This window comes from Molothrus ater, chromosome 2, assembly GCF_012460135.2.
Source record: "Molothrus ater isolate BHLD 08-10-18 breed brown headed cowbird chromosome 2, BPBGC_Mater_1.1, whole genome shotgun sequence".
Taxonomy (NCBI): Eukaryota; Metazoa; Chordata; class Aves; order Passeriformes; family Icteridae; genus Molothrus; species Molothrus ater.
In genome coordinates this window covers 16,354,204-16,380,116 of record NC_050479.2, presented here as the reverse complement: position 1 = coordinate 16,380,116, position 25,913 = coordinate 16,354,204, and the positions used below count along the sequence as shown (strand labels likewise).

Genomic DNA, 25,913 nt, shown 5'->3' with positions numbered 1-25,913 from the left:
TGCTGGGCCTGCCATGAAAGACATCACTTATTAATGGTGAGGCCTCAGCCAAGTTCTTCTCTCTGAGTGGGCTGACCCTTGCAAGAGAAGGGGGTTGGTTTCACAAACCAAGAAACTCTGTTTCCTGCATCTGCAAGGTTCATAAATTTTTATTAGATTTTCTGCCTTGAGTCAGGATAAGGGCTTTTTAGAAGGACATTTATTTTTATTTTTCCTTTAAGGAATAGATAATCTTTTCCCATTGTAATTTTTGATGCTGCATGGAAGTTTTCATATAGTAATGCCCTGAAGAACTTTAACTCCAAAGTTAAAATATGGAAAATATGTTGGAGAAAGAGGAGGGCAAATAACAAAGGTTAAGACATGAAAAAACTTACAGAAAATTTACATAGGTAGTACTGAAACGTCCTCACCCAAAAAATATGTTGAATTAACTTGGGAGTTAATATTAATTTCAATAAATAAATAAATGTCCTTTAAATTACTGCTAGAATAATGTGTAGATTTCAGTCAAAACCTGCATAAACTGAGAAGGTGGATATGTTTATCACATTTTGTCATATTAAAAAATGAAATGTTAAAAATTGTCGGGTCTTTGAACACTTAGATGAAGTCAACAAGGATATGTCACAGTTCAGATGGAGTCTGTTCCTGATATTACTGAGTGCCTTTTTGCCTACAGTGTACTGACCTTACAGGCATTGCAGCAATCCAAAGCTAGTTATTTGTTACTGTTTCATGTATAATGAGACTTTTGGGAGATTTGATTGAAATGAGAAGAGATACTCAAAGATTGGCATGTGTTTGCATTTGGATTTCTTTTTCCTTCTCTGAATTCCGTAGTAGTTTTTGTCAAGGCTTGTTCTTTTTTAAAAGGTGCTCTACACACCTGTATACTGAATGCTCCTTTCCATATATAGGATGATCATGATTAGAAAATTGCAGTCAGTAATTTTGTAACTGTAAAAATAAATGGTAAACTGTACAAAATTAATATCAGCAGTACACCTCAACAAAAAATACTGTGCTATTTTAAAGAAAAATTAAGCCTGTAGTAATATTGTATGACTAATGTATAAAAATAAATACCATATGTCTTGCAAAATATCATCTGTTCTCTTGAAATGAAACTTTGTCATTGCCTTTTGCTAAGTGTACCTATGAATTTAGTTGACTGTAGTCCCTCAGTACAGTTGTCGTTCTGGCTATTGATGAAGTTATTTTAGAGCATAATCCTTTTTTTTTTCTTTTTGATAGACCAACATGAAAATACTGAAGGCAGATTATTTTTCTTGGGCCTGTAGAAAGCACAGGCTTTAAAAATCTGTCATGCAGAATTTCCAGTCATCCATTTCTGTTGTGGGTTATTCAGATGGGTTGAGCTGCAAGTTCTTTGGAAGTCTTGCTAGCAATGGGGGAACACCTGAGAACACATCTCACAATCTCTATTGATCTTTTTTGATTATTCAGCTCACCTGGACCCTAGCTTCTCCTTCTAGAACATATTTTTTGTGTACTGACCTCATTTAAACAGGAGAAACTAAGCAAGCACCGGGCTTTTAGAATGCTAATTTCTGTATCTCAATTTGCAGATTTCAGGAGGTTCCCAACTGACTACTGAGGTCTTACCTGAGTGCAAAAAAAGAAGCTAATCTGCCAGCATGACACTGAAGAAAATAGATGAGGCTCCAATTCACTGCAGAGAAAAAGCCCTTGATTTTCCTTTAGAGATTTTTCAAAACTAATTGTGTGCCATTAGACAAGCAGTTAAGAGGATGAAATGGAATGAAACTTAGAAGTACTTTTGTAGACTTCAGTTTTGTTAATATAGGCATATTATAGTAGGTTGGTTTGATATTGGGAAGCAGTGCCAATAACTAAAAAAATCCAACCAGCAAAAAGTAGCAAATTTGGGGCAGTTGAATGTTTGTGTTAAATCATGTTTAGTACAGAAGCTCCCTTGAGACTGTTGAATTTTTATCTGCTCATCCTTTCACTCTTAAATTTGTTGATTTGATTTGGGTGTTGTGTGAATTGTTTTCTTGTCATTGCTGATTTGTGCTGCAAATGTGATACAGGTTTTGTTGTTGTTGTTGTTTGGTTGTTTCTGGTGGGTTTTTTTTTGCTCTGGATACTGCAATGAAAGCACATCTGTCATCATGTTGTTCTAGTTTGTCTTGTTTGAAATGCTTCACAAACATAATAAGGATTATGAGTCCTGAGCAGTCCTGAGTCCTGAGCAGTCTGACTGAATGGCTTTGCCCCATTTTGAACTAGAGCAGAGCAGCCTGTGTGCTCTTCTAGTCCCTTCCAGCCCCATCTTCTGTAGTTCTAATCCAGTGCATCTATCTCCTCCTTCATAGCTCTGCTGCTCACTTCTGGAAGCCAGGTTTTTTTCACAGTCTGGGTGTGGTTATAGGTCTGCCATGGAGACATTCTCAAAGACAAATGCTTCTTTACATTTTCTCTCATATTATGTTTTCTTCCTACTGTGTACACTATATAATATGTATATATCGTTATAAATATATATGAGTGTATACAAACATACACTGTATGTTTTTATACACTCACATATATATTTATATATTTTTCTATATATTATATATATTATATATAATATATTACAAATATATATATATATTGCATATATATATTTCACAAAGCAGTGTGTTTCTGGCTGCTGACACTCTGTTGATGTATCTGGAGCTTATACCTTTGGTTCTACTGCCTGATAGGTTACAGTGTGTCAAGAGTTTATTGTATGAAAGCTGATACTTGGAATTTCATATATGAGTGTTTAGAAGCTGGTAAATAAATTGATTAGTGCTTTCCAGTGAATCAAATTATGTATTATAAAGGTGAGGAATTTTGATTAAGGTAGTATGTTTGGTTGTGACTGGTTTACATACTGATGCCAAATAACCCATGAGTGTTGAAAAGCGAGCTGATCTAAGTTACTTGTTGAAAGAGCAGCTCAGTGGAGGTGTAGCTTTGCTGGGAGCTGAACCTTTAGCAAATGTTGATTCCTTTCTTCCTTTCAGCTGTAAAATCTCTTATCTGAGTTTTCTTCTTTTTCAGTTCAGGTGAGCTGTTGAAGCTCAGTGTTGTGGTTACAGGTATGAGTGTAGGTAATTGTTTTACTCCTGGTGAAGGTGTCCTTGGCACATTGACATTTCTCTGGTGAGATCTCACTGCCAGATCTAGAAAGAATTTCCTGGTTTGCCATGGGGAAAATGTATGTTGCTTATTTTACTGAAATGATGGATTGTTATTTGTGGTGTAGGGATGACACGAGATTAGACTGGACAGTATCTCTAAAGGTGCTGTAAGACTACCACTGTTGTACTCCCACCACCCAAAACTTTGTTTATATTTCTCTTTTAAGGTAACTTTCTGGAGGGAGTAGTAAGATTATATGGCTCCTCTGAGCCAGGTTTTGGAAGCTGTTTTTCTTTACTGCAGGAAAAAGAAGGAGGATATAAGGTAGGACATGGGACTGGGAAGGCAATGCAGAGAACTAAAGCCTTGTGTTCTTATTTCCTGTTTTCTTGAGTTGCTATGTGAAAGTTAATTGGTTGGTGTTAATTGAAGGCTTGTCAAGGTTTTGGCTTCATTTGTGTGTGAATTTAATAAACATTAGAGCCTCTAGTGACCCAGCAGTCCTTTCCTCCTCAGTGGTCTTCTGCTGGCAATCCCCAGTCGTCTCTGGATGATTTATGTGCAGAGTACATGACACTCATTGTGTCAAGATTTCTTTGAGGGTGAAAAATTTTTATCCCCTCAAAAGTTGATTTGGATTATATCCAGAAGAAAAACTGAAGTAGTCTTGGAGGGTTTTGTTTGGTTGGTTGGTTTTTGTTTGGATTTGTGTGTGTGTGTGGTTTTTTTATTGATTGTTGTGGACTTTTTTCTTTTGTTTTCCTTCTGTTGTTGAATTGCTGTGAGTAAGGACAGCATGGTAATATACTTTAGTAGGGAGTAGATGCTGGGATCCTTACTGTACTGAGGATAGGGAATTCTGTATGAATGCCTGTGAATTGATTGGAACACACCACCAATGGCTGATGCTTTGTATTGAGGTGGCTTTGGTTTGTACACTTCTTCTAAGTAGTTTACACAATCTTCCTGTAAAGCTTAATATATTTACTATAACTGTTTCAGTACTAGACAAATTTGACTTTTCATGGCAGTAGATTTTTAAAAAATACTCTTGATTCCTTTAAACATGGTATAAATGTTACTGGTAAAAATCTTGATTTTTCATTTAGTGTAAATCTCCCATCACAACGCTTATTTTTAACTAATGAGATAGAAATGAAAATAAATCAGGTTCTACATAGTAAAAGCATGTTTTCCTAGCCAAATTCAAGCTGGCACATTCAGTGTCCAAACAGTTTACATAAACTAAGCGGGATAAATATAAATTGGGCAAAGAACTGCTAAAAGGACACCGAATAAATTAGCCCTGGGTTTTAGAATGAATTATATTTGCGTAGTGGGCACTTGACAGTGCCTCTGTTACAAGTAAAATAAGTGTTTAGTATGCTTAAACCTCTAGTTGCCTATATTCTTGAACTCTGAAAGTTGTAATGTTTTCCCACTTTAATTGGAAACTTCAAATGGGGTTAAATAGTATTTCTTCTTTTTACTAAACATTTATTTCAGTATTTTCCTCAAGTAGACACAGGTTTTCAAGCAGCTTTGCTGAGGTCTTGCTTGTGTACTGTGTCTTGGGAGGGGATTTCCCTTTTCTCATATGAAAGAAGAGGATGCAAACTATTTTTGATGGCATGCTGTATTTAAGAACTGTGTGGAGATAAGAAGTCTTTTATTTGTGGTTTTTTATTTCTGCATCTCATTGATGCAGGTGTTCGGTACAAATGTATTTGTCTTCCTAATAATGGCATTTGACATTATAGTTTTTAATTATTAACAAAACTAAACACTAAACAAAAAAAAAAATTAACATAATCTTACTTAGAGAAAGTCCATCAACACTTTCATCAGCCTTAGAATACTTGCTTTTGTTTGCAGTGTGAATATCTGTGCATATTTCATTAACCTTTATCTTGCTTGATGTGTAAATGTGTGCTGAGGAAGGAGACTTTCAAAATGCCTGAAGTTAGCTGCATTCCGTGTTCTATTTCTGGTGTTACTTAGCTGCTGCTGCTGCTTAGAGGCTGAACTAGAAGGAAGATCATTGCATTTCACTGCCACTGGAGTTAAGGGTACAAAATTATTTAAGTTCTCAGTTGGCCAAGTTCTCAGCTTGCCAAGAAACAAGTTTCTAATAGTTGGAAAATGTGATGATGGATTCCTCCCCCCTTCCCCCCAATTAATTAAACTTCAAGAGCTAGAATATATTTCTGAAATGAATTGAGAGCTTGTTATTGGAGCAGATTCAAGTACTATATGGAGAAGTTCTAAGAGAAGGAAAAAAAAGGTTTGCTTTTACATAAGTAAAAGAAGAGGGCTGATACCTCCTCCTCACACCCCCAAACAAGATCAGAATGGTATTAGATTTTGCCTCTCTCTGTTTTTACTTGCAAATTAATAAAAATGGCAGTATAATTTGTGTTCACATCTCATGGCAATAATGACAGACCTTCTATTTTGAGAAATTGACTCTTTTAGTGCTGGAGACAGTTGACATTTTCCTTACAGTTGTTTCATAAAAGTGTTCTCCAGTGCGCTGGGCAAAGCGTGATCCACGGATCTGTTTTACCCTCGTGTGGGTGACGGTCCTTTGTTAATTCATCAGCTGCTGTCTCTACAGGTTTGTAAAGCATATAATTTCTTCAGTCCAAAGAGCTTTATTTTACAAGTGTTTTCTGTGTAGAGCTTTCAGAAAGCAGTGGTCTGTAGCAGTGTTTAGTCCATGGGTGTATGAGAAATCTGGTTTTCTTGGTGCTTTTTTTGCAATGCAAAAATCTCATTTGTTACTGTAATAGCGTGGCCTTTTGTAGGAGATCTTCCAACCATGGAGGAAGATGTCCATCAGACCATTTCTTCATTTTTGTAGTTTACCTTGTGAATTTAGACTAAAAATAGGAAGTAAATTACTTTTTTTTTTTTGCTTGGGAATCTAGGATCTATTTAAAAGTGCTAAAAAGAGAGTAAGTTATGATTTCAGTGAAGCTTTTGGCTTAAGTATGATTCATTTCTAGAAAGTAGAAAGAGTAGAAAAGGTAATCCATTTAATTCCCAATTAGTTTGAATAAAGACAAGAAAGGTGGTCATTTAGTTGAACTTCTAAGAAGTTACATTTTCTGGAAGGTGGACTTTGTCCCCTGTTAGAAGTAGGTCCACACATATGTACATTTCTCTGTGTGTGTATATATGTATATAATCTGCAGAGATAAGGAAAAAATATTTGACCTTGTATGTCTGTACAACAAGGTATTTGTGAGGAATTTTGGGCATCAGTTTGCGTGAGAACCAGTTCAAAATTTGCCAGTCTTAGCTCTGGCAAAATTGGCCAAACCCTCGTTTTGTTGAGCTGAGTGAAGTGTAATCGTGTTTGAAAAACCCAAAAGAACAAAAGCTTCCCCAAAATACCCCAACATAAGTCTGAGGTTTTGTGCTGGGGAAGGGGGGGAGTTGGCTAACTTTAAATGTGAGGACAAAGCAAATGAAAGAAAAGCATAATAAACCTGGAGCATTGTCTGGTCTAAAAGACCCATAGTGGAAAGAGATGTGCTACAACTTTTTCTTGTTGAATTTCTTGAAGAAGACAAAGGTACTGCACACCCCCACCCTAATGATAGTCTTTTTGCTCCCTCTTTTTTTCCCCCTCCCTTGAATTAGCATTTTAGACTGTTTTATTTTCCTTCTTCTGAAGTTAACTGTTAGTTTCCATGCAGAAAAAGTAGTTTAAACTTCTGAAATACTACTAAATTAGAAAATTTTCATTCTTTTTTTTTTTTCTGTATTCTGGCTTTCTAGAAAATCCTTTCCCCTCCCCCATATTCATACAGTGACAATTCAAAAAACAAATTTTATGTCCATTTTACATTACAGGCAGCTAACTAGATTTATTCTTTTAAAACAATAAGAAGCAGGCAGAGAATATAGCCCTTTTTTTACCTTTATTCAGTATTAACAAAGAAGAGAAGGTGGCTTCTAAAGTTGGGTACTTAATGCAAATTCATTCTCTTGCATAAGCTACAGAGCAATAGAACATAACACTGTCATTAAAACTGACTCATAGCATTCAGCGAAGGTGTGTTTCAAGCTTTAAAAGTGTTAAGAGAATTACTGCAGTCTAGTAAATACCTTGCAGTGGGAAAAAGTACTTGAGCTGCATCTTGTTGCAAAATGTTGTGCAAATTATTTTGAAAGTATTTTGTTTTTTAAAAATATCTGACCATACAAGCAGAGAAATAGAGTTATTCTAAGCTATAAAGTATTTTATCAGTTCAAAAATGGATGCAAATAGACTGTGAAATTCATTTAACATCTTTATTTGAACTTTCTGCTCGGGAGGGAGACTCTTTACATTACTTGATTGTCTTTTAGCTCTCCATTGCAGCTGTGGGGGGATGACTCCTATATATTAGAAAAATCTCTCTCCAGCAGTAGGTGTTCAACTCTGTAAACTGCTGTTTTGGTGGGTTGTGTTTGGTTGGGCTTTTTGACATCTTAATGGAGGGGAACATAAAATATATATCTAGCACCACAAAAAGTCCTAAATGTTAAACATGCATTTGAATTGGTTTCATATGTAACCTCAGCAACGAAGAAAGTGGTCTAATCCAAAGGAGATTACAACATTATTTCTGACTTTTTGTCTGAGCAACTAGCATATCACCCATTCTATCTGGATTCCAAAGGAAGGTGGAGATGATTCTTCTAATGTTAGAAAGGCACAAAGAGAACATTAGTGGAAAGGAGCGATGTGGTGTGGTTAAAACTGTAATCTCTGCCTTGCCTCCCTGCCTGCTGAGCAGTGGCTGCTGGGCTTGGATGTGCTGGGTTAGGCCTGGGCTCCCTGTGCTGCTGCTCTGTGGTTGCTGCCATGGTGGCTGAGGAAATGTCCTGATATCAGTCTAGTTCCTTGATGACCAATATTCAGGCCTGTCAATGTATATGGTTCTGTAGAGCTTACTTGCAAGCAAAAGACAGCTGTTTCCTCTTTGGTTGGGAGTCTTTCACCTCAGCATCTCCCTAGCAGCCTTTGTCAGTAGGTATAACTGGATATTGGGAAGTTCTAGTTAACCCTCTGAGACATGGTATGCCCTATATTGTTGCCAGTCCTTATTTTCTTAGTAGTTTTTGCTTTTCCTTTGCAGGAAATAAATGACAGTATTTTTCTGGGTGTATTTTTCTGCATTCATATCTCCCAAGTTACTTTTATTTCCCTGAATATTAGAAGCCTGTTTGTTCAAGAAGTAACTAGATATATAAGAAACAAGAAAGTCAGTTATGCAAATATTGACTTTTGGATGCTGCAAGTCTGTATTTTTTATAAACTAATATAAATCTCAAATATCATGATGAACTCATTGCTCACGCCTGAAGCATCTTGTCCTTAGAGTTTTGTTTTCTTCTTTCATTTCAACACTTCTCCATATGCCAGTCTTTTACTGTCTTCTCTTGTGACTCCCTGCAGTAGTTTCCCTTCTCTTCCTCCCTCACCCACCCTTCTTGTCCTTTGCCAGGAGCACTGCCTTCCCTCTTTTTTCCCTTCTCCTCCTCCCACCTTCCACACTCCATAATTAAACTTGGAAGACTCAAAGGATAGAAAACAAATGAAGGATGAAAATTAGGATTATGAGGTTTTTTATTACCTTTCTTCTGGTAGGTCTGCCAGCATTATTTACTGTTTAGATGTATGTCCTTTTTCTCAGGACCTGTTTTTCAGGTCCTCTTTTGGGTCACTTGCATATCCAGACATGCTTTTGCTGTCATGGGAATCTCTCAAGCAAGAAGCTGTCAGCATAGCAGGAGACACTCTGCTTGCCTTGCCTTTCTCTGTGGGAGAAAGGCCGTGGATCTGCCATTTCCTATTTATGTTTCAGTATTTTTCCAGTGATGCCTAAGCTTCTAATCTGGATGATTCTTCTCTTTAGATTAAGGTGCAAATAATATCCTTTTACCTTTTATTTATTTTCTGGGGGGTTAGTTCATGCCTTCAGTAGTAAACTCCTTGATTTACTTTAGAGACATTTTTGTCAGATTAATAGTGTGGACAAAAGTACTAGTTAAGCAAAATTCATTGGATATGAATGTTTTACCAGTGTATTAATGGTGGTTGATGAAGGTATAGAGCAAGTACAGACTTCATTTGTATTAAGAAAGTTAGTCTGAATGTTTGTACTTTTAATTATGAGGATAGTTTTTGTGTTATGTGGGCTTTAGAATATTTCCCTTTTCTTTCTTTTAACTACAAAGTGGAAACCACTAGGCTGAAATTAAAAAAATAAGTGAAGTAATAGCTCCTCTTTTGAAGTGATAATAGAAGCTGGCATTGAAAAGATATTGCTTATTATTTAAAAAATTAAAATATTACCACATCCTGTTTCCAGAAATGAATCAAATTTTCTCCTAGTTTTTTTGAAGTTTTTTCCTGAGTTTTCTGGTAAGACTTACCTTAAGACTTATATTTTACCACAGCATGCTGTTCATGCAAAGAGCTGTTACCATAGCATGGTTTCAAACAATATCTTGGTTATTTTATAACACCACCAGAGGCCTTCAACATCACAAAAAGTTTCCTCATCAAGGAGCTTAGCATGTAATTAAAGACAACACCTAAGAATGCAGCTAACAGTTGAAATAAAGAGGAGAGGAAAAGACATCATCATGACTATGTCTTTACAACTAGGAATCTGTGGGGGGTTGACCTTGGCCATCCACTGTCACCAAAGTCGCTCTGTCTGCTCAGCTCCTCAGAGCATCACGAAGGGCTTAGGGTTGGAAGGGACCTCAGTGCCCATCTTGTTCCAACCCCCTCTCCCCAGGGTCTTTTCCATGCTGAACAGCCCCAGCTCTCTCAGCTTGTCTGTAGGAAACATCCTCCAGCTCTCTGACCATCTTTGTGTGTGGTCTCCTCTGTACCTGCTCTGGTACGTTCACGTTTCTCTTGTGCTGAGGACCCCACAACTGGACACAGCTGCACAGCTGGGGTCTCACGAGGGCAGAGTCCCCTCCTTGACCTGCTGGCTGGGCTGCTTTTGCTGCAGCCCAGTGTGCCTGAGTGCACTTGTTGGCTCATATGTAGCTCTTCATCCATCCAAGGAACCCCCATGTCCTTCTCTGCTCTCAATGGCTTCTTCTCACAGCCCTGACCCTTTGCCGCACCTTGTGCTTGGACTTGTAGAACTTCATGAGCTTCTCATGGGCCCACTCCTCAAGTTTTTCCAGGTCCCTCTGATGTCATCTTGTTCTTCTGTTGTGTCAGCTGTACCACTCAGCTTCTGTAATCTGTAAGCTTGCTGAGGTGCACTCAATCTCACTGTCCATGTCAGTAATAAAGGCACTAAAGTGCACTGGACTCAGCACAGAGCCCTGAGGAACACCACTCATCCCCAACTTCCAACTGGAACATGGAGCCATTGACCACAACTCTCTGGCTGCCTCCCGCCAGCCAATTCCCTACTCGTATTCTTGGCTGGACAGGGGAGAGATAGTATAATTAATATTTATTTTTCTACTGCCTTTGGATGAGATCAGCACATTAAATTTGTGCTTTTGTTTCTTGCTTTTTTTTTCCCTCTACTGGAAAATTGCTTGCACATACTGCAAATTCCAAAAATGCATCTTCCAAAAATGTTTGCAGTAATTTAGCAAACTGAAGTTCCCCTACCTGAAGGTGTTGTAGGTGGCTCAGCATGAGGACATCTGTCCTGACAGCACAAGTCAACGCTCTGTTGCTGCACTTTCTCTGCAGTGGATTTGCATTGAACACAAACTTTATTTCAGAGTTTTCAGTTTAATGTTCAGAGTCCTCCCTCAAATTGCCTTTGGTCCATGATACATTGCTGCTGCTGTTTCTGTAGTGAGACATTCCAGAACACTAAGCTTTTATCCTCTGCTTCAAGGAAGCCTATGTTGCTAGGTTGTGATATTAATAACAGTTAACAATTGACAAATAATGTTAATTTAGGAGAAATGTCAGTTGTTGAGTTTTTTTCCTTCTTTATTTGGAATGTGATTCTTTTTTATTGAGCTTCATCTTATTGTGATGGTCATAACCTCTTAATGCAGTCTGAGCCACTTTGGAGATTAGTCTTCTTGACTTGGGTTTTAGTTAATTGATTTATTCACCTGTGTAAGTTTAATGTTTTTTTTTTTCCAACTAGAAAGCGTAGCAAAACTCACCTTGAATTTAAACATGGTTAGTGTTCAGTTACTCTGATAATAGACATCTTAAAAAAGCCCCAGCTATGAAGTGTAAAATAAACACATTTAGTACACTTTTGCACTTTTAGTACTAATCATACTCTGTTCAATTCCTGGCTGGTAAAACTGGAGGCAAATAGCTTGTAATAGAGTTTCATACAGTGAAATAGTAGCAATATCTTCAAATTCAGATGAAAATTAATACGGAGAGATGTTTCTATAGGTTTTAATTTCTTTGGGTTTTTTTTAACCAATCTGCTTTGAGATTGATGGAATTAGAGAAGAATTGATGGAATTAAAAAGTAAGTCAAACCTGAACAAAATTATTACAAAATCCTCCAGCACTCCCCCACAAAACCCCAATGTACACCATTTATCCACCACATATTTTAATCACTTGTAATGACTTTAGTGACAGACGACCCTATGATAACTCTTTCAGTTGTTTCTTTCAATGTGCTCCTGCACATATGCCTGCATACTAATATGAATTTATTCTTGAAATGACCTGTCTTAGGACCATTAATTGTTGAGTGGCTTCTTTTTGTCTGTTTTTAAAACTTTTAATGGCATTCTTTTCAGGGTTAGCATTGTATAAGGTGGATCATTATTATTTAAATAAAATGTTCTAATTATTTGCTTGGAAAATGCGTGAAGAAGCAATGATAAATAATTTTATAGTGTAGAATGTAGTGCTGTTCATTTGTATGTATTGTATTTTATTAGTAATTTAGTACTAGGTTTTGGGGGGCTCCCACCTCATACTTTTGTTTGTTCTATGTATTTGGCATGCCCTTTTCAAAGAAAAAGGGGTTTCTTGGGTTGTTTTCTTTTTCCTATTTGATAGTGAAGCAGTCATCTGTATTTAATTATATGCTTGAAGATTACAAGAAGAGTAGTCATTGCAGTTGTTCTGATCTGCATTAGAATGCCCACAGAATTTAGTTTTGGCATTTGTTTGCTATTTTTAAATACTTTTTATTCACCTTTACTTTTCTGTACTCTTATGAGAAAGATCCATCTCAGCCAAATACAGTGCAGAGAGGAACATCTGACTTTTAGAATGTGAATGGGAGTTATTTTTAGAACAATGAAGACAAAACTGGGTTGGAAGGAGGGGGAAAACTTTGTCAGATTAGCAGAATTTCAGTCTCACAAAACCACCAGCATGCTTTGTGCGTGCACGTATGAAAGATTCAGTGGCTGATCCAGTGAAGAATTCATCAGAGGACTTTTCCTGAAGTGGCCAGCACTTGTGCATGTGTTGTTTTGTCTGCAGCCAGCCTGGCAGTGCAGCAGTGCAGGGCTGGTCGGGGCTGCTGCCCTTGTGCAGAGGAAGCTGGCAGTGCCAGAGGATGCCAGGGACCCGGAGCGTGATGGGCACACTTGGCAGCTCCATTCTTCCACAGCTGCCCTGCTGAGCTCAGACTTTAGAGCAGACCTCCAGCTGGCTGGCTGCTTCTAACACGTCCCCTTCAAGAGAATATATTGTACTTCTCTTGGACAGGAACACCCTCTGCCCTCGTGCCTTTTTTTTTCCTTCTTATTCCTAAGAATGTATCTTTAAACGTTGGAATTAGCTGCAAAGTGAGTCCTGATGTGTAATAGCAGCTTTTTTTTGGTGCTTCTAAAGATGAAAAAGTCTGTAATATTATTTTGTAATAGTATATTGAGGATTTAAAGTCCATGGCAGATTGTCAAAAATAATATGGGACTAAATCATAGGCAACGTGACAAATTAATATAGGTTATATTATTGGAGACTGTTGTTCTGAAAAGAAAGAAGGAAATATTAAAATCAAGAACTAACTTCCAAGGAGACCACTACAAATACTGTGTCAGATAAAAAAATATTAGCTTCTTCCACAGCAAGCTATTCTGTTATAAAATAAAACCTTCTATTATGTAAAAGAAATAAAATAATTCCTTCTCTTTGCCTAAGAATATATCACTAAGCCAAAGTGTGCTTTTACTTCAACTACAAATGTGTTGGGCACCTGTTTTGGATAGAAATGAAAGTGTAAAGGGTCAGGCACCTTGAGCCAGAAGAAGCTGCAAAGGCTTTGGGTTTCACAGGTTGCTGTTGGGAGTTTTATCCTCTGCACACTGATGATTTTCCTTCAGAGCTGCCACAGGTACAGTGAGGCCCACCCAGCATACGCCAAGACCGGCATCGAGTGCGTAAGAAGCTGTCACACCCACAATAGACTTTCTTGTTAAGGTTCTTGCTGGAGAGCAAGACTAAAATGGAAGCAAAATTGTCTTTCCTGTCCTCCTGTTATGACTCATGGGAGCTGCTTTTGTGCTCAGTGCTTTCATAATCAGTCTGCTTATTTGTCAGTATGGTCTTAGAAGCATCCTGCTAAGCACCCACTCTTTTTGAGTTGGCCACAGCTGTTAGGGAAGATCGTGAATCCTGTGTTTTAACTCGGAGAAGTGAATTTAGTTCATGTATCCAGGATGAGCTGAATTTATTTTTGAATCTGTACTTGGATACAAAAAAAGAGCACTCATAGAACAAGACAAAGCAAACCAAATCATGATTTCTTCCCTGCCCTTCAAGCTCAGGTTTCCATTAGGAATTTAACCAAACAGGTGTCTTGAATAGTTGGGAACTGTTTCACCCATTTTCTAGTTGTTTGCTTGCTGCAGGATGGGAACTTTATTCAGGTTCTTCCCCCATGCACTCCTGGCCCTGTGGCCATGGAGATCTGTTGCCTTTAGGCCATTCAAATGATGATGCCTTCCATTGATGTATAATCATTCAGATGCATTTGCAGGTTTTGTTGTATCAACAGCTATTAAAAAACCCAAAACCAAAAAACCCCAAGCAAATTCTCCAAAAACCAGCAATGGTGAAGTCAGGGTCCAATGCTGATATTAGCAATGTCAAGAAAAGCTTTCTGGAACTGAATTTTAAAAATCTGTGAGCCTGTGCAAGGAACCTTGGTGTTTTGCTTTTACATAATTTGTTCAACTTTGACAGCTTTCTAAACTTTGTATTTATTTTCACCAGCTGTTCTTTTCATTCCTAATTTTTTCTTATGAGCAGAGGAGGATAGATTAAAGTTTTGAGTATGAAAAATGGCTTGCTATAATTAAGTTCTTGTTGATTTTTATCTCTTCAGCTTTATCTTTTTTTCACCTTCCTTGTTGTGGATTTCTTCATATTGTGAAATCTTGATGGCTCTTTCTCCAGAATCTTATCTCATTTAGAAGGTCTACTGTCCCTCCATAAAATGGAAAAATAAAGTGGTACCTGTTTTTCCAAATTATGGAGTGAGATTGGTACAATGTCACTAGGAGTATGATTGGATTATTTTTCCCTGCATTCCTTAAGTCAGAATGTTACTGCTGGCTTCCTCCTTGCAGCTTTTCATACACTGATTTTTTTCTTCCTGATCAGTAATTCCTTATAATAAACGTGACACATTCCTCTGGATCAATAAATCCAGAAAAAAAAAACAAAACCACACCTATTTTCTTTACCCTGTCACTTGTATTTACTGCTATAACAATGAGTTGGGTCCCTGTAAATCTAACTAGGGTTTTCCTGGAAAACCTCAATGAATAGAGCTACATGTATATTGGGGAGGAAGAGTAAAGGTGCTGAATGATGCATCGTTGCTGACAGAAGTGGTTAATGCTTCTTTCATCCACCTACCTTGTTTGACAGAAGACATGCCAGGGTGTGGATTAATGCATAACCATCAAAGATGGTATGGTATAAGTTCTTTACATTTGTGTAGGGACCTGCTGTTTTGTTAATGCACAGAGGAAAATGTAAATCAGCCTCTAGAAATTCCTAGTTGTGGCCTCGTGGTGGGTAAACATAATAAATAAAACAGATGAAGTTTACTTCTTGTTTTAGAAGAGCAAGAGGGGTGTATTATCTGCTGGCAAGAAGCTTGTTTAAAAGCTCATGGATGACTTTGAAGTCAGTTAGAAGTTTGTAACTAAGTTCAGCCAGATGCAGATTGCATTCTTTCTGTCATGATAAATGGAATTCATACGTGATTTTCAAGATCTAGATATACAAATTTAACCTGTATTTCTAGAACAGTTTTATTTCTCTACATTTTGTGAAGCCAAACATCTACCTCACATGTTTCATTATTCTCACTAAGTGTATCTACTAAAATCTAACTGTGTAAAAAGTGCTTCTCTCTTCACACAGATACTGATGATTATGAAATAAAGAATAGCATTTCTAACCATTGAGGCTTTGGGTTGAGTGGTTAAGTCTGATGCTTTTGGGTGATGCATTAGAATTCTTAATGGTCCTGAAGGGAAAAGGAGTTATGAAAAAGCAGGGGTTTTCCCCACTGCTTTAATTTCAATTCAAATGTTCAGGTACCATAATGCTGAGGTAGTCTATATGCTCATTTTGAAAATGTTTGTATGTTTTCTGTGATTTATGTATAAGCCTTACATGCTATTGCAGAACAGCTACTTTTGTATTAAAGTCTCACACTATTACACTTCTGGATTAAATAAAACTAATTTTTTGATGTTCATCTCATGATGTTTCATTTTGCTGAGTTACTCTGTTTTTTGTAGAATATGATGGCAATGTTGAGAGCATCTCAGATCTGTTGGTTTAATTAATAAATTGTTGATGTGCTGTGAATCTGGCTGCCTTAGAAAGGGATATTAGGAGAATGACTCTCTACTGAGAGACTTTGAGAGGTAAATGAGGGCCTTATTTCCACTTCTGCAGCAGTTACTCTAGACAGCAAGCAACTTAGGAAAACAGACCAGTGGCACTCAGTGCAAAGAATGAAATTGTGGCCCCTATTAGGTTTTCCTTGCTATTTCCAGTGTTCAAGTTGAAAGAATCCGGCCTGTCCTCACTACGTTACAGAATAAAGTAGTTCTTGCTATGGAAAACTTTCTTGAAATTACTTTTTTGTTTAAGTTTCTCTTTTGCTTAAGCTTTTGTTTAAAGCTTAAGTTACACACTTTTAGGTGTTTTTCCTTGTTTTTGTTACTACAGTTACTGACTCTGACATTCGTTAAGACTCTGTGTCATTCATGGAGTTTTGAGTTCATGTTACCAGATTCCCTGCAAGAATCAGTGATTCTCAAAACAATCTTAACAAGGCCAGTGCCTTTTGAAAAACAAAAGAATCCTAAATAGTGGGTACTGCCACTGAAAAAATATTTTAGCAGCTTGATTTTAATCTTTCAGCAGCTTTTGAAGACAAAGATCTCAAATAAGCATATAAATTTTGTCTAGAGATTAAATGGGTCTAACTAGTCTGACTTCACTAATGTTTGAATTATAGCCCAGTTTGAGGCAAAAGAGTTGGGGCAAAAAGTGTTTGGGTATGAATCCATACTACTGCTGTGTGCCACTAGCCATCTTACACTAGCTTTCCTTTTAATTTCAAAATTAAGTTCTCATAAAGTGTCCTCAGCAGAATTGGGCACAAAGCTGCCTGGAGCCAGTGTAAAAGAGGGACTCACTCGGGTGCAGTTTGCTTTTGGGAGCCCCCCTGTGTGCATCTGTGTTCCCTGTGGTGTCAGTCACTCATGATGCACTTTGGGGAGAATCAGGGGAGCTGCTTTGTGTGTTTCTTTGGGCCAGCTGAAGTGTGTCACTAATGGTGAGTGAAGATCACTAAGTGAGTTGGCAGGGTCTTATCTTTAAGGAGTTGCAAATGTTACTCTAGGTGCCATGAATTCAGGGGTAGCAGGGGATCAGCTTTCTGTGGCTCTTCTAATGCAGTGAAAAGGGAAGATGTGATCAGTGGGGAGAAGATATACAGCATTGAATTTCATAGAATCATAGAATTTGAAGAGTTAGAAGGGACCTTAAATATCATCTTCTCCCAACCCTGCCATGTGCAGGAACACCTCCCACTATTCAGGATGCTCAAGGCCTTACCCAGCCTGGCCTTTAACACTGCTGGGGTTGGGGATCCACGACCTCCCTAGCTGGGGGATTTGAGAAAGGAAGATTAGCTGCTTGCAAGTCTAACCTTTGTTCCCAATAAAAAACTAGAATTCATACTGAATAAACGTGCAGAACTGAAAATAAAAATAGTGGCTCACAAGCTGCAGGCCTGTATAGATTTAAATAGTTTATGAGAAATCTAGAAATTATGAATGAGGGACAAAGGAAACTGCCATCTTAATTTCTTCTTGAGCTTTTGGTACATTATCTCATAAGTTTCTTTACTGTTTCACCATATATCTAGAAGTATTGTGCACACTGTTAGGCAGAATGAGAGTGTACTGTGATAACATTAGCTGATAAGTAATCAATTTATCACAAACTAATTTCTGGTAGGACTTGTCAGTGAATAATGTTGGGAACTGAGGTAAAAGATTTGGTGATGTTACTGAATAGTGCTGATAGAAAACAATATATATTTTCTTACTTTTCCTTTCTCTCTGGCAAGTAGTTTTGCTGTTCTGAGTTTGGCTGACCAGTTTTGTTGTGTCTCACTTGTGTTAGAGTGGCATCAATAGTTGTTTCAAGGTGTCCGTGGCAGTATTTCTGTCCCTCAGCTGCAGCATGGGGACAGCCAGCTGCACCCTGTGCCTGGCACCAGCCTGTCTCAGCAGAAAGCTGAAGCAGCTCAGTGTGGGCTCTGTTCTCTTGTTGATGGGTGCAGCTGAGCAGATGCTCCTGTTTTTCCAGGACCTCATTTTTTTTAAGTTCGTTAGTGTAACCAGAAAGTCTGGACAAACAGCAAAAAGGCTTTTGTGAGGAGATGCCAAATGAAATAGGAGGAGAACATATGGAAGGGAAAGGAAGGAGTATTTTGTACAATTCACCAGTGAAGAAAAAAAATTATTAATTAAACCAGTAATTAATTAATAAAGGACTGGACAGCTTTTTCTAAAAAACAAAAGCAAACCAGAAAACCCTAACTATCCCTTTAATTTGGAACTCACTGCTTTATTTTCAAATCACTGTGGTTGATCAACTCTGGAGTTCTTTCTAAACTAACAACCCCTCCCCACATGATCTGCCTGTGTCTTGCTGAAGCAAATGTCATTGTGATTCCTCTCCACCCTTGGGCTGTCCTTTTGTTGTGTATGACCATGTCGAAACTGGGCTTTTGGCCAGCACCCCTGGCTTACAGTGGCATCCCATTTGTGTGAGCTGAACCCAGAATTATTGGGTCACACTCAGCCATTACACATAACTTAATTAAATGTATTCACTTCCATCCTGTTCTTCATGAGTAGTTCTGTCCTTGAGTCACTGAATTGTGAAGATGGTATATTTCCAATTCGTGGTGAAAGCAATTGAGGGTTTTTCTTTCCCCGTTTTTGAATGTTGGATATATACCGTTAAAATTAAGGGAGCAAATGCAGTGTGAATTAGTAAAATCAAACTTCTGATAGGATAGCAGAGAAGTGGTAAGCTGAAAACAGCCAAAAAACTTTGTTCTTTACCCTATCTATAGTTGCTTAATTTGAAAAATTGCTTCAGTGTTTGGGAAACATGGAAAAAAACCCTTTGAAGACATTATCTTTCCTGAATTATTCCTTAAATAAGCTGATAATGGAAATAATTTTAAAATCTCATTCCTAGTCAGTCTAGCAAATTAGTTTACTTTCATTTTTTTCTTAATAATCACAGAAAATAGTAGTAGAAAGCTATTTTCTCCTGTAGAGTGTTCTTTCTGCCATTTCGTTTTTATCATTACAGTGGACAAATGAGAAAATAACTAAACAAAATTTGTTTCTGTACCTAGCTATCAACATACACCAAGCAGACCATAAATAATTACAAGCTTATTTTTGCTTACTGAGGTAGCTCCTGACAACACTTTTGTTTGCCTCGGTTCTGTAGAAAATTACCTTATGCCAGTTAGTTATTATTGTAATAGACATCCTGTGTATGGGATTACAAGGCCAGCTGCTGTGTCAGATGCATGGTGTCAATGGATTCTGTCCATTATAGCTGCTGCTAAGCTCTCCTGATCATCAAATGTAGAAGTAAATTAATTCTCTGTTAAAATTGTTAGACTGTATTGGTGTAATGTCTGTGTACCATTGCTTTCTCTTACTGAAATAAATCAAAGTACTAATTATGTTATTTTCTGTTCTTTCCCCAGGAAGCTATTGATTGCCTAGAAATTAAAAGGGGGTGTGAGAAGTCTGATTGATCAAGGTGGAAGTTTTTTTTCCCAAGAGCCTTTTCACAACTGCCTTTTGCAAAATCTTCAGAGGGTCCCATTTGTGCCATGTTTTGTGGCTCTCACTGTAAGAGGAATTTGTCTTGATGAAGATTCCTAACATTGGTAATGTGATGAATAAATTTGAGATCCTTGGGGTTGTAGGTGAAGGTAAGTAGTATCTTAATAGAAGGTTAATTAGAATTTTGTAGATTTGACTTAGATGATAATAAGTTACCAACTGCAAGATTTTTCTTGAATGTGTTAATTTAGGTTTATTACATAGCTTCTACTAATTTCCTTGTCAGATGGATGAAGGAGTTTGGAAGCTGAAATAAAGGGAAGAGAAACAGAACAGTTTTGTGGGGGCTTGGGGTTTTTTGTGGTTTTGGTTTTTTTTTCCTTTTAAAAGTTTAATGTATTGATTTGTCATTAGTGGTACTAGACAAGTTATCAAACTTACCTACAAGCATATTTTTAAAAAATAATTTCAGTGTTTTAAAATCCATTTACTTTTGAGCAATTTTTATGGAATTGTTTCAGTGTACAGAGATTTAGTACCTATGTATGTAAGTTCTGAATAATAATACTGGGAACAATGTTACTTCTGTAGTTAGGGGGTTGCTGAACACTGTTTTATCTTGCCACTTTAAATTTTTTTCTGCTTTGAGATGACTTATCTCTCATCTTCTCTGTTTCAGGAGCCTATGGCGTTGTACTTAAATGCAGACACAAGGTAAGTGAATTACTTTCAGGTCAGAGGGAAATGTTGGTGTTTGAGTGAAGCAGTGACTTTTGATGAGAGCTAACATGTTAATATGTATGACATGGCATCTGGGGTGGACTTTCCCATGCAGAAGGTTACTTAAAGCAATATTAATTGCAAGTTTCAGGGGAAATGGCTATATCTAGTACCAGATCTCAGTTTTTTGTGTTTAATATTTCTCTGAAATATTACTAATATTTAATTAATTTCAACTTAGAGAGTTTTAAAGAAAATATATCAAAATATTTTGGAGCACAGTTTATGCTCAAGCAGTCTTAATTAGAATGCCAAACTATTTGCCAGATACTGCTGTAGAAGCACTTGGCTGTCTTGGAAGGGGCAGGGGAGACAAAGGGGACTCCATGATTGATTTTGACATCTGTAGGATAATCAAATAGCAGTGAAAAAGCAGTGACTTTTTTGGTTGTTGATTTTAATTTGGAAAAGGAAGAAGTTAAGAAGGAAAGAAAAACCACTGTTTGATACAAAAATGAAGTCTGGCAACCTGTCTACACTGTTTTAACTAGTGTGTAAGTTGGATGCATCTGAACTTGCTGCTCATCAACACAGAGCTGACACAAACTACTTTGCTGTCTTTGAAGCTGCAGTGTTTAAAGCTGCATTTAACAAAATAACTTCTCTGAAGCAAAACATTTCAGAATCACAGAATCGTAGTGATCCAGGAATATATACAAGTCTTTTTATGTAGTTCATACCTTTTTTCCAGAAAAAGTTCGGACTGTGCAGAGGGTTTATGTTCCTATGGTGGCTTTTAGGGTGTACACAGAAGGGCTTTTGCACACAGTGTATGGTTCTATCTGGTGTGTCTTACATTGTTGTACTAACTAAAAAATGGGAAAAAAAAATGGAACTTAAGATACTCTCCAGCTGAAGCTTTGTTGGGCTTGGGGATGTATAACAGTCAAAATAGTGACTTAGGTAAGTTGGAACTTTTTAGATATTTATGGTATGAAAATTCAGGGTGAGTAGTTTGAGAACACCGGGGTAGTGATGATGGAGTTTTTACGAGGCATCTCTGTTCTTTGTGGAAAGTAACCTCACCCAGACTCAATAAGTTTCTCAGATTTCCTGCATTGCTGAGTGAAATTTAAGCTGTGCATGTCTATTCACGCTCATGCAGAAGAGTTCAGTACTCCAGAAGTATGGTGTATTGGCAGGGTAAGCTGTTGTCCAGGTTCCTATGAGAATACCTTACAGCACACCAGATATCTAGAAAGGAAAGTCTTTCCTTTAGCACAGGGAAATGTTCCAACAGCCTGTGTAAGACTGCTGCCTTCCTTGTGAGCATCTAATTTTCTAGTAGTCACACCATTTTGTTCTACAGCTTTGTCTTGATGGAAACAGCTGTGCTAAATGTTTAAAACAAAGTGGTATTGCTTTAAGCTTCTAGCAGGTGGTTTACTATGACCTAGGGTTTCCAGTTTTTGGAGACCTAAAGAAAAAGGTGAGGCATGTTGCTGTTTTCATCTTAACTGATGTATGATTCTCACTTAAAACGAGCTGCACCGAGCTTCTGAGAGCACATGAGTTTAGAAGCTGTCTGTTTTACCAAAAAAAGAGTAACTGTCTAAAAGTTAAATGTTGGCCATTCCTACTTGGATGGGAATACAAAGGTGAAATACACTTTCATACAGTCTTAACAGACTTACCTGGAAATGCAAGGATGTATGGTTTGGGGGTTTTTATTGTGTTTTTGGGTGTTTTGGGGTTTTGTTTTGTTTTGTTTTGTTTGTTTTTGGTGGGTTTTTTGTTTGTTTTGCTTTGTTTGTTTTTTGTTGTTGTTGTTGCTTTTTGGTTTTTTTTTTTTAATTTTTTACTGTGTGGCTGCTGGTGGACATACTTTTGAATATAGAAGTATTTATAGTAATGTTTATAAATAGTGGTAATTTGCCAGGATCAAATTCCCAGCTATTTTATATCTCCAGTGTATTGTTGAGAGGATAAATTTTCTGTGAAGTGAGGAGCCAGCCCTTAATTGCAGCAATTTTCCAACATATAATCCACTAGTGCTTCACTAAATATATAGCTTTTTACCTCAGTGCATTTCAGTGGCATATGTATATAGATTTAAATAGGAGAGAATGGCATCAGGAACAAATACCTTGTCATTATTAGATGTATTTTTCCTTTGGTAAAAGAACATTACCAGAAAAGCTAAACTAGGTCCTCTAGAATGACTGTATTTACATTATTATACAGACTGTTTTTATCCCAAATCCTTCATTGCTAATTGTGGTTTGTGCATAAAGATTACTTGTTTATCTGAGGGTTTTTTTCTGATGCTAAGCTAATGCAAGTAATGTTGAAAAAAAGTGGAGATGATGCTCTGAAAAGCTTTTTCCTATTTTTTTCATTTAGTCAGAGGATGTTTCCCGAGGAAATACACTGAAGTGCCTTGTGTTTAAAAATACTGGAAATACATTTGATAGTTACAAACTATTTTAAAAAGCTGTCTTGGCTTGTTTGTATTTGGCTGTTTTCTGGAAAGGGAAGCCACTTGAACACTTCAGTAGTGTCAGAGATCATGGCTGAGGAAAAGTCTTTGCTAATGTTTGAGATTTGTCAAATGCTTGCCCTTTAAATAAAACTAATATCCCTTTTACTTTACAAAGTGGTCTTCCTGCTTCATGCAGAGTTGTTGGGCATTAATATGATAGGAAGGTGCTGTGGTACAGCCATAGGTCTCCAAAGATGGGCACATGGAGAAAGAAGCCTAGAGAAAAAATTAAGCCAAAAGCCAGTGTGAAAAGGAAATGTTGCACTGTGAGATAATAAATTGTGTTTATAGGAGGAACGCTGGCAATTGCAGCTGCAAGTAGAGTTTATAGAAATGAGGTAAATCCTTAGATGCCTGAGGGAAGTGGAGAAGATGATGATGATGCTGGAACAGGGGTTGTTTCTCAGGATGAGGCAGAGCTCACCACAAGCCAGGCTGGAGAGGAAGGCAGGTTCATCTAAGCAGGCAGTCAGACCATGAGAGGCACTTGGACAAGGCTCTCAGGCAAATGCTCTGATTCTTGGGGTGTCATGTGCAAGGCCAGGAGCTGGACTTTGGTGATTCTTGTGAGTCCCTTCCAACTCAGGACATTCTATGATTCTATGCCTATACACATATATTTGTATGTATAAATTGAGGGTGGTTTTTTAGGTTAGCCAGGTGTGCAGGAAGGTGTGTGGTGATGCAGTTTCTCTAAAAGCATAGTTGAAATGGATGAAATCTCCTTGACTTCTTCTTCTCTTGCAGTGTGCTGTGTGTTACCAAAGGTCTGGAGCCTGAGGGTATACAGTTTAATGATTGGAAGTTTGGTGCCAGTTGTTCTTATAAGTCCAACATCTCCTGCCTAATGAGATGGGCTTTTTGTCTTTTATTTTAGGAATGTGTCTGGTTTTGGTGGTTCTTAATAGCATGAGGCATTTTTAGACCTTTTTCTTTGAGATAAACACCACTCAGTTCCCATATTAAAAAGAAACAAAAATAAATGTTAGTTAGAATTATTTGGCACTTCAGTGCATTGAAGAATAATGAAGAATAACCTCTGGAATAGGTTTAATACTTTGAGACAATGTCTTCTTAGCCTAATATTTAATTTTGCCTTGTTTGAGCCTTCTGTAATACTCTTGCATTGTGTTCTGGTAAGTTGTTTGTCTGCCTCAGAATACATTAAAGAAATATTTGCTGATCCCTTGAAGAAAGGTACATTTTACTCATTAGAAAATAAAGTGAATATGCATATGTAGCAGAATCATTACATTTCTTTTGAGTATCTCAGCCTCTTTCATGTATTTTATTACTAGAATCCCTATGGACCAGCAGGGTCATGGTTTTCTTAGTTTTCCCTTTGAAAACATTTTTTTTTAATGTTTCTACAGGTAATCCACTTCTTCACACTTCACACTATTTGTTTGTGTTTGAGCAGAGTCAGGAATTCCCCTTTCACCAATGCTGGCCAACTTGAGAAAATTTTCCCATGGCCATCACTGTGCTTAGAGGAGGTAATTCTTGTAGAACAAACACCTCTCATAGGCTCCTTTGCTCTTCAGGGCTGTCTCCAAGCAGATCCTAGAACAAGGTGAAATCTGGTCTTTTGAAAGTCCAGGGCTGTATTTCTATTGTCCTTCTCTCTTAATTATTTCAGAATCTTAAATTCCACTGTCGTTGGTGGAGATGCTGGTCTGCTGTAATACCCATAAGAAAGGAACACAGGCTCTGTAAATTGTAATTTAAAGTGTGTCAGTGAGTATTAACTTCACTATAATAAAGTAAAAATGGAACAGGTGATCTTACATCCCTTCAGATTCTGGGAATCTTCAGTTGAGCAGCATCAAAATGGCCTCTGATCAGAGGGCAGCATTATGTGAAGACCAGTCTGTAAGAAGAGTTTCTTCACTATTTTCATTATTCAAGCTATTGCAGAATTCTTTTAAAAGAAAACTCCTGAGCAATTCTATTGTCAAACAGAAAGATGTACTCAGGAGAACTTCTGGCTACATCCCTGGATAAAGGCAAGGCCACGCAGGGTATGTAGCTCAGATGGTGGGTGGGGCTGCTTGCAGGCTCCTCTGGTACAGTGACCTGGCTGAGTTTGTCCTGCTGTCCAGGCAGCTGAGCCTGGGCCAGCTCAATGAGCTCTGACGTGCACCACTAATTCCTCCTTGTACAGTGGTCTTTGTCAGGGTGCACACACAGTGTGATAACCCTGAGGTTATCATCAGCCTTCATGTTCCTGTTGGTTCATTGATCAGTGTCAAGCAATTGCCTTCTCTGTTTTCCAAAAATCTGATTGTCTCCATCATGCTGTATTACCCTAGCAGCAAATGTTGGAATACTCTAAGTCCTTTGTGAAAACTGGACCTTATTGTAAGGCTTCCCTTAAAAAGGCTTTATCTATTTTGCTCTCTTCATAAGGTGCTTTGAAGCAGGTATTCCCCCTAATGTAACCTGTGTTGTTCTGTCTTCCAACCCTTGTGCAAGAACTTTTGACTTTTGTCTTAGCTATTTGAAAGCAAATGTACATGTATTCAAGTCCCCTTCTTATCTGCAAGGACATCCTTGCCTTTGTAGGATATTTAATAAAAGATGGGCTGTGTCTGTTGTGGCAGAGCTCTGGTCACAAATGCTATTCCACTACATTTTCTGTACCCCTAAAGAGTGGTGCCATCATGTAGGATGACAGGTAGTTCAGATAATGCATGTTTCTAGAAGTGTGCACTAATTCCTAGTTCCTCCTGGTCTTTCCTGGTGCCTGTACGTAAAATTTCTGAGTAATCTGGTCATGCTGCTCTAATAGAGCAAATGAGAACATTTGGGTTTTGTCTAATATTGTCATAAAAGCAGAGTTCTGAATTTTCCTGGTGGATGTTAGAATCCCTTTTCCAGCTCTTGTGTCTGCTGATGTTATTAATACCTTCACACTTCAAATCTGCTAACCATTTTTATGTTGTTGAGTTCCCCTTCAGTGTTAAAAGGTAAGTGTACTTGTTTGTCAAAGTTGTAGGTTTTTTCAGTGTGTTGTATTTTTTCATGTACTTTCTTTAGATTTGGCTCTCAAGGTTCCTCAGCTCCCCAGCATGTGTTAAGTCAAGTACTTGGACTGAAGAATACAGTCATTGCAGTTTAACTTTTATGGTATAATCTTTTATCT

At 37.6% G+C, this 25,913-nt stretch overlaps 1 protein-coding gene across 3 annotated transcripts in view; it reads left to right on the top strand.

Annotated features, from left to right (window-relative positions):
• CDKL5 (cyclin dependent kinase like 5) overlaps window positions 1-25,913 on the top strand; it is a 131,612-nt gene that overhangs the window by 29,569 nt on the left and 76,130 nt on the right. For all 3 annotated transcript variants that reach the window (XM_036387454.2, XM_054514038.1, XM_036387464.2), the window contains exons 2-3: window positions 19,425-19,655; window positions 20,186-20,220. In XM_036387454.2, coding sequence (XP_036243347.1) covers window positions 19,592-19,655; window positions 20,186-20,220 — 99 coding nt within the window. In that variant the 5' untranslated portion in view covers window positions 19,425-19,591. The remainder of the gene's footprint in view (window positions 1-19,424; window positions 19,656-20,185; window positions 20,221-25,913) is intronic.